General features: G+C 54.5%; 1 protein-coding gene across 3 annotated transcripts; it reads right to left on the minus strand.

Annotated features, from left to right (window-relative positions):
• Positions 1-1647: 1647 nt before the first annotated feature.
• Positions 1648-7728, minus strand: PYM1 (PYM1 exon junction complex associated factor). 3 transcript variants are annotated; one of them, XM_006131235.5, is made up of 3 exons: positions 7656-7728; positions 5055-5148; positions 1648-2556 (listed from the first exon to the last, which is right to left on the minus strand). In XM_006131235.5, exons 1-3 carry the CDS (start codon positions 7684-7686, stop codon positions 2046-2048), a joined length of 636 nt encoding a protein of 211 aa, XP_006131297.2. In that variant the 5' UTR covers positions 7687-7728; the 3' UTR covers positions 1648-2045. The 3 variants fall into 3 exon arrangements, with proteins under 3 accessions (XP_006131297.2, XP_075758051.1, XP_075758053.1); XM_075901936.2 differs by lacking the exon at positions 7656-7728 and adding an exon at positions 5978-6657 and having other exon boundaries at positions 5055-5174; XM_075901938.2 differs by lacking the exon at positions 7656-7728 and adding an exon at positions 5978-6123.
• Positions 7729-8902: the final 1174 nt, after the last annotated feature.

Genomic DNA, 8902 nt, shown 5'->3' on the forward strand with positions numbered 1-8902 from the left:
TGGGCCCTCCAGAACTTGGCCCCTGCTGCACTTTGCCTTGCTCTCAAACAGCTGGACAGCTGTGGCCATTAAGGATGAGGCTTATGTGTTAACTGGTTAACCATTTACATCCCTAGGCCTGGCCCTGCATAGGGGTCTGAGCAATGTCATCTCAGAACCAGCCTACAGGGGCTGGCCAGTAGGAGGCAGCCACGGGCAGAGCCCTGACTTGCAGAGGCCTCTGCCCTGAATTATTTACATACTAATAGCAGCCAGAGGAGATGTGGGGCCCAGCATGCTGGATGCTGCACGAACACAGAAGAATCCTGCCCCCCAGGAGCATCCATGCACTCAAGACAGTTAGACGGAGAACGCCAAACCCACGGAGGGATCTCGGTCCTGGACTCACATCCAAGCCAGTCTCCCTTGTCCAACAGTAGCCAGCCACCGTGCCTGAGCCAATAGTACTCCCTATTAAGGTTATACAAACTTTTCTGTGATAAGACCCTGTTTACACGGCTTAGAACTTGGCTAAGCGTTGCAGATTCTGCTCCCAAGGGCAACCTGGGCCCACAATGCAGGGGAACAGGCCTCACTAGAACGGGTACCAAGATTCTCATTTTTAACCGATCCCTAGGCATCTAAGGCAACACTGCCCACCATACTCCAGGGCCTAGACTGTCTCTACAGAGCCACCTGCTGGCCAGTGTCAGTCAGAACAGGTCTCTTTACAGAGGGTTCAAGCCAGTTACTCTTACACCAACATACCCTCCACACATGGGCTGCATCTAGACTGGCAAGTTTTTCCGCAAAAGCAGCTGCTTTTGAGGAAAAACTTGCCAGCTGTCTACACTGATCGCTTGAATTTCCGCAAGAACACTGACGATCTCATGTAAGAAATCAGTGCTTCTTGCGGAAATACTGTGCTGCTCCCGTTCGGGCAAAAGTCCTTGTGCGCAAAAGGGCCAGTGTAGACAGCTCAGATTTGTTTTGCGCAAAAAAGGCCCGATCACGAAAATGGCAATCGGGGCTTTTTTGCGCAAAAGTGCGTCTAGATTGGCACAGACGCTTTTCCGCAAAAAGTGCTTTTGCGGAAAAGCATCCGTGCCAATCTAAACGCTCTTTCCCGCAAATGTTTTTAACGGAAAACTCTTCCGTAAAAAGCATTTGCGGAAAATCATGCCAGTCTAGATGTAGCCATGAGGTACTGTCCTCCCCTTCCTGGGCTAGCCAAGTGCACAGCCAGCCCCCTTCCCCACCGACTGTCCTTTCAGTTAGCAGAGGCTCTAGAAGTGAGATTTGTAAAGGAAAAAACTTGGAACATGGGGACCGATGGAGCAGCCCCTTCCCGAGTTCGCAGAGAGCCTGAAAAAAAAGAAGTCCACTGGAGGGTCATTGTAATGGATACGGTCTCAAAGCCAGTGAGGACAGGTTAAAGGCCAGAACCATTGACTAGTTCTCTGCTCAGCAGGTCATGAGACAGAGCGAAGTGCCGTGCATTCTGGGGAGGTTTTCACCAAGCATGGGGCTGCAAGGCAGAGGCTGAGTGTTTTCCTCAGCTTTTTCTGCCTTCCCTGCAGCACGCGGAGCAGACTCTCTAGGGAAGCCAGCAACTCTGGAAGGGGCTGGAAGGCAGCATGGCTCAAAGAAGGAAAAAAGTCCCAGACGCTGAGGTCACTACTGCAATTTTATTATTGCGTCATTTTTAAAAGTCAAAGGAGGAGTGGCTGGAACACAGAACAGAGGATCTGAGAATCCTATGGGGCTCGGGAAACACACATGCTCCCACCCTGCCACCGTGGGATGCTCTCCCCGCCCACCACTCCCCATGACACCCCCAGCCTCCCTCCCCCCAATAAAATAATAAAAAAGGAGAGAGGTATGTGAAAAGTCAGCGTACGTCTAACACATCGAGAGCTGGGAAAATTGTTCTTAAAAATCCGGCAGCAGTCGACAAAACCCACCAGGGACGAAGGAGGAAGCTGGGGCTGTGGTGGCCAGAGGTGGCAGAATTCATTCACCCTGTGCGCACCGTGTCTGGGTCAGAGTCCCCTCCCAGCCCCCCCTCACAAATCCAGTTCCAGATCCTCCAGCTCCTCCTCCAACGCTTTCCGCCGTGCCAGCTTCTCCAGTTGCTCCTTTGTCGGCTGCTTTATTTCCCCAGAGTCAAGCCGCTGCTGCAGCTCCTCCACCTGCCGCAGCTTCTTCTTCAGGTTTTTCATCTTCTTTGTTTTCTCCGAGGCTGAGGAGTCCCCATCCCCCAGGGCCTTCCCCCCACAGGGCTGCTGTGTGGCTGACTTACCATCCCCCGGGGGGCCCCCTTCCCGGCTGCTGCCCCCCGAGAGGGTGGTCTTCTCCAGTGACTGGATCAGTTCGTCCGTCTCCCTCTCTCCTTTCTCCTGCTGCTGCTTCCTCTTCTCCTTACGTTTCAAGTTCCTCTTGGTTGTCTTGGACAGTCCTGTTTCACTGCTCTCCGCCTTGGCGGCCTGCTTGCCTGGCTGCATGTTGGCCTCAGGGCTCAGACCGGGGGGCAGGTCTGGTTTGCTTTTGAAAAACTTCACATACTTATTCTCGTACCTGCGCAGAACAAAACCCATCAGGACTTTCCTCTCCCTCTCTCACACGCAGCCCACAGGAACCAACCAACTGGTACAGCCACAGCCCTCAGGTCAAATGCCCTAAACCCACTGCAGCGGCACTTGGGAGGCACCCGGAGTGCTGCTGTACACCCAGCCCACTGATCCAGTCACAGCCCCCCCTTGAGCCCCAAGTGTTCAGCACCTCACCTCAGGACAGCAGCATCACTGAGTGACAACTCTAAAGGGCAAAGGAATCCCCAGCATTTGACACCCCCACCCTCAGGGCGGGAGGAGATGCCCAGACCAGAGGAGCGAGCCTCCATGTACCAGATGCACTTAGAACATTAGACTCTTTTGGCAAAACCCTGGGAGTTTGCAAGTACCTAAGCGCTATGCCTGAGACTAGCAAAATGCTGGTAGAGGTAATCCTCGCAGCTAGGACACAGTCAGAGCCCTGCCGAAGCCACCCCACCAGAATGATTTATAAGGGGAGTTAATACATACCGCCAGGTTACATCGTAGTGTATAAGAGGGGGTCAAAGTTGGTCAGGCACCTGGAAAAAGACTCAGATCTCACGATGTAACCCAACAGTACATACACATGGTTATAAATCATTACAGCCGAAGGGGCGCTGGGGCACGAGGGGCTTGATTTGGGATCATGGGACATGATCATTTCCTGACAGACGTGGCCCAACAGGATGACTCACGCTGGGCCAGCGAGGGAGGACGTCTGGTGTGTAAGAACTGCATGCAGGGAAGCTGGCCCTATGTGCAGCCCTCGGCACTACCTCGCTGAAAACTCTTAGAAAGATTCCGGGCGCCCTCTGAGGCAGGTTAAGGCCTTGGGAGATGAGCGCAGGGAGGCCATCGTTAGTGCTCCAAGGGGAGTAGAACCTACCACCTGTACACCAACAGCCACATTCCCACAACTGAGTGGCCCAGTAAGATGGCCTAGGAAGTTGACAAGCCTATTAGTGATCGATTATAGCTGCAGACCCGCAAATCTGCCGATATCCACACCCGCAGATGTGAATGTGGACATCCCCAGCTAATTCACACGCAGGTGAACACATTTGTTATCTAGAACCCTGCAAATCTGTCGATACCTACTTTATACCCACAGACTCAGATGCAGATATCAGCAACTTGCTTCTGCAGATACTTGCTTCTGCAATTTTGCAACCATGCAAGGCTCTAGTAAAAGCTAGGAGAGGGAGACATGTCCCAGCTCTGACAATGAGCTCCCATCAGGACTGGCAGATCCACAACACCATGTGGAGTAGGAGTGAGCAATAATTTTTGACCAGGAGCCACTTCAGAAATTGAGGTGGCCCCAGAAGGGGTGGGGCCAGGACACTTCCATGCTCCCCTCCCCCCCAGGTCTTGATTGGCCTGAGGGTGGGGGGGGGGGGGGAAGAGGGGGACAAAGTCTCTTGCTCCCTACTGTCTGCCACACAGTGCTTAGAGTCAATCCCCAGGACTGACTAAGCACCGAGCGCTCCCCTTTCCCTAGGCCCTGATTGGCCTAGAGGCAAAGGAATGGCAGGACCTCTGTGGGCTGGATTAACCCACTTGGTAGGCTGGATCCAGCCTGCAAAGGGCCTTTTGCCCATCCTGATGTGGAGTCTAACCCACCCACCTCATGCTCACTAACAACCTGTGAACATGGGATTTCTGCAGTTGTGCCAAATGCCCTGGGAGCTCGCTGAACATGCTCTGCCATGGGAGAAGAGCTGGGATCAGCACTCCAAGAGTTGACAGGAACGCCTGGCTTGTACCAGCAGATCCAAAGGATTCGTAACTTTGCAGCAAGACAACATCCTTGAGATCACCTAGCCTGATCTGGAGAGCACCAAGCTGTATTTTTTCTTTTTTAAACATGTTTCTAACCTGACCACAAGGCCTCTTGGATCCTCTGGGGAAAGCGACCCCAATCAGTGAGCAGGCCCCAAACATATGTCTGACTGGCTCATTATGCTGCCCCCAGCTAAGAGGTGGAACAGGAGAGGATTGCTGATCACAAGAGATGCTCTTACCCAAAAGGGAAGCCAGTGGAAGGAGGGAGGGGTCTCAGGCCTACATACAGAAGTTGCCACATTTTAACCTACACCAGTGCAAACCCACGGGGACATTTCTCTGAGTGGCTTACTTCAAGTGAGCTCACGGCTGTAAGAACAGGTTGAACCTAAACGAAGAGACACCGCTCTGAATCCAAAGGAGCTGCGCATACAGCAGTTCCCACCAGCTGAAAAGTCGCACCTTAAATGAAACCAGTGCCGCTTTCTTGCCTAGCCCACCTCTGAGGAAGCAGGCTACCTGTCTGTGGAACGGGCTGAGGCACAATGTGCTCATTTGGAGCCACAGAAGCAAATAATCTCAGTGTTGGGAGCTGTCAAGGCTTGCAGATGGGAGGAGTTGAACTGCGTAACAGCCCAGCCACAATGGCCCTCCCCTGCTCTCTGGAGGTTCAGCAAGGACCAGAATTTGACTTACACTGGCACTTCTTCCTGGGGCACGTATCCCTCCTTCACCTTCCTCTGCTTCCGCCAGGTCCCATCAGGGCGTTGCGTGGAGGCAATGTACTTCCCTGAAATGTTACAAGCATCTTTGTGACTGCATATTTTAAAGAGGGGAAGGGAAAAAGCGATGTCAATATTCACTCTCAGGCTGTTAACTAGTAACCCAACAGTGACCTGACAAGGCGCTTTGGGTGGCATCTCTCCCCGCTCCCCCTCCAGCAACAGACGCTAGGCCAATAAACGATGCATCATCCCAGCTGCCTTCTCTCTCTGGCAGCTTCCAGATCCTTTACTGGTGATACGTCCTACCGCAGGGAAACTGAGGTCCACTGCACCCAGGGCTGGCTCCATCGCCACTGCACCAGCCAGTCTGCCCCAGGTCAGCAAAGGGCTCCTCGGGCAGGGCAGGGCCCAAAGAGGGGCAGGGCTGACACAGCCCTTAACCTGATCTCCCTGGACCCCGCGGCTGCAGTGTAAGCGGGGCGGGGAGCTGCACGACACCAAGGCACAGAGGGGAAGGGAGCCAAAGGGGCAGCATCAGGGGATACAGAGCATGGGGGAGGGGCCGTGTCAGGAGGGCGGGGGGGCACAGCCCATGGGGAAGGGACCAAAGCGGGGGGGGCAGGATGGAGGGGGCAGAGCCCAAGCGGGAGGGGCCATGATGGGGGGGCAGAGCCCATGGGGGAGGGGCCAGAGGGGGGGGGCAGGATGGAGGGGGCACAGCCCAAGCGGGGGGGGGGCAGGATGGAGGGGGCACAGCCCAAGCGGGAGGGGCCATGATGGGGGGGCCGAGCCCATGGGGGAGGGGCCATGATGGGGGGGTGAAGCGCGAGCGGCGGGGGTCTACGGGCCGGGCGGGGGGGGCTCTCCCCTCCCGGAAGCGGCTTCCGCACTCACCGGTCTCGTCCGTCACATAGGGAGTCGCCATCTTGGCAAAGCGACCCACTTCCGGCCGATCTGACCCGCCCCCGGAAGTGGCGAGGGCGGGAAGGGGGGGAAGGAGCAGGCTCGGCGGCCATCTTGTTTTTAAAGAGACAGGCGCTGCCACAGGAGTCGAGGGGCGGGGGGGAGGGGGAGAGGAGAATTTCCCAGAGTCCTTTGGAGCTTAGGCTAAGCAACCCCCCCCCCCCCAGTGTCACAGGCCTCCCCAGGGGGGCATCTGTGGGGGAGGGGTCATGGGTTCAAACCCGGGGGCCACAGGCAGGGGACAAGGGGGGGCTCCTGGCTGCCTTAGGCACCCCCCAGCTCTCCAGAGCCGCCCCATGGGGGGAGGGGAGGCAACAGCCTTTGCTCTGCCCTAGGCGACCCACTGGGCCTCGGGCAGGGATGGCCGGAGACGTGGGGTGGAAATTCTGCGTCCACGCGCCTCCCCCGCACGAGCGGCCAGCCCCCCCCGCTGACACGTGGCAGCCTCACGGGCGGATGGGGAGGGAGGCCAAGGCAGCCACACCGAAGCCCTTCCAGTGGGTGATCCCAGCACAGCTGCTGCCTCACCACATTCGGTGGGGGCCCTCTGCATTGCCACTCCCACGGAGCTGCCCATTTTAGGCGCACACACAGCACCCCTCCCCGCCCCATCTGCTAGTAAGAACCCCCCCCTCACACACACCTTCTGGGAAGTGCCAACAGCCCCATTGTATAGGGGGAGAACTGGCACAGGGAGGCCACTACCACACTCCTGGGGCACAGGAACAAGCCCAGCCAAAGAGTTTGTGGGCCCCAAGGCGGCCTGTTATGGTTGGCTGCACTGCGTGGCCTGGCAGCTCGCAGCCGGGCAGCCTTCACCTTGCCCTAAGGCACAGGAGGGACTTATCCTGGGTTTCCCCAAGTCCTAGACAGCACCTTAATCATCAGACCAGCCTGTCTCTCCAAAAAAGTGAGCAGATAGGCCGAGCTGACACCTCGTGGGATATTCCACCTTCTGATTAACACCAGGGGTGAAGCTTACGTCCCAAGAAATTTTGTGGTTAGCCTTGTTTTGTTTTTTAAGTTAGTGACCAGGAAGAGCCACTCACCCGCCTCAGCTATGGTGTTTCCTCCCTGCAACCATTAACAAGGCATGGGGGCTGGCTAGGAACTGCTAGCAAGCAAGGCCATACAGCAGAAGAAAGGACAATTTCCCCTGGAGTCACAATAAAGTCTCTGATTTGATTCACAGTCTCCAGGTCAGTAGATAATTATTTCCACATCAGCAAATAATCTGGTTTGAAAAGATTAGTTTCATTAACTTACAGTGATCAATCCAATTAGCAGAGCATGGGGTAACTTAGTTACACTGAATTAGAGCCACTACTCAGGCAGGAAGCACCCGTAATTTATTTAGGCAAAACCCCAGGCACACTCTATGCATTTAAAGCCACAAAGCTGCTACTGGACTAGAGTTACAGCATCTTAAAAATAGACTCTCTAAACAGCAATGCCATCTGGCCAGCCTTTCCCCACACATAGGGCCAGACACAACCAACCTATGGACCCAACCACCCCCTTTGCACCCCACCACCCACTGCCAGCTAAACAGAGAAGCACCTCTCAGAACAATGGGAGTCTCATGCTACAGGGAACTCACTACCCTCACCTGTTGCATTAGGATCTCCAGCAGCAGCCATATTGAGGTAAAATGAAAGCAGCTGACTGGACTTTATAGAGGCTTTGTGGGCGGGGCTGTGGGCTAGGCTCCACCCTTCCACTCTCTCTTTGTATGCTACAATACTTAGCAAGACTTTTAGGTGAAGGGGGGGGGGCTTAACACTGCTATTGCTATGTTAGCTAAACCAATGTTTCTCAATCAGTGGTTCAAGAGAAGTCTGAGGGGTACTTCAACACAACTGAAATTTGGAGAAAACAGAATTTTTGTTGTAAGTTTTACAGCACTTTATTATTTTTGTACTTTTTATACCCAAAAATTTCATTGCCTGCCCGGCTATGATTAAGTTGTTTAAACAAATGTGTTGCAATGGTAGAAAAAATTGTGTGTGTCTGAAAACTGTAGGTACTAGGGGTACTTCTAATTTTATTGTTTTTAAAGGGGGGACTTTTTTTAAAGGGGTACTTTACAAAAAAAAGTTTGAGAAACACTGAGCTAAACCCGGGGGAGGGGGGCCCCTTAACACCGTTTTCCCTGAGTGCTGAGCTGCATGGAAGCTTCCCAAGGGGAGGCAATCCAGCATCAGGGGAACTTACAGCAGCAGGAGCAAGGGAAAGTGAGTGGATGTTGGCCAGAGAACTGCGATGTGTGTGTTTCTATGGCACCTGCAACCCAAGGAGCTGGCCTTTCCAGAGCGGCTGCTCCTTGGAACCCTGGTCAGGGTGGTGCTTCGTCACCCTCGTTTTACCCCTGGAGAAACTGAGGCAGCGGGAGTGGAGATTTGTTCCCCAGGGGACTGAAGCCAAGTACCTGACTCTCCTGCTGTAGCTACTAGACACCTCTGCCTTGCTATCTGGTGCCTTTCTGCTGTTCCTGCGTGTGGGCAGCACAGCTCCAGCCCTTTGCAAATCTTTATGTTCAAACTCTGCGGAGACAGACAGAACATAAGAACAGTCAGACTGGGTCAGACCAAAGGTCCATCTACCCCAGTGTCCTGTCGTCCAACAGTGGCCAATGCCAGGTGCCCCAGAGGGTGTGAGCAGCACAGGGAATCGTCACGTGGTCCCTCCTCTGTCACCCATTCCCAGCTTCTGACAAACAGAGGCTAATAACATTGATGGACCCATCCTCCATGATCTTCTCTAGTTCAGTGGTTCCCAACCCTGTCGAGCATGTGAACCCCTTTTCAATCTGTTAAAATTGTACAGACCTCCCCCCCACAAGGGGACCGGCCGGAA

This window comes from Pelodiscus sinensis, chromosome 31, assembly GCF_052426305.1.
Source record: "Pelodiscus sinensis isolate ZL-2025 chromosome 31, ASM5242630v1, whole genome shotgun sequence".
Classification (NCBI taxonomy): Eukaryota; Metazoa; Chordata; order Testudines; family Trionychidae; genus Pelodiscus; species Pelodiscus sinensis.

Excerpts from the sequence above, each read along its gene's own strand:
- PYM1 (XM_075901936.2), bottom strand. The coding sequence starts at position 6,099 with ATGGCCGCCGAGCCTGCTCCTTCCCCCCCTTCCCGCCCTCGCCACTTC. Across the intron at positions 5,175-5,977 it reads CTATGTGACGGACGAGACCG|TCACAAAGATGCTTGTAACA; the intron begins GTGAGTGCGGAA and ends TAAAATATGCAG. Across the intron at positions 2,557-5,054 it reads CCCCAGGAAGAAGTGCCAGT|GTACGAGAATAAGTATGTGA; the intron begins GTAAGTCAAATT and ends TGTTCTGCGCAG.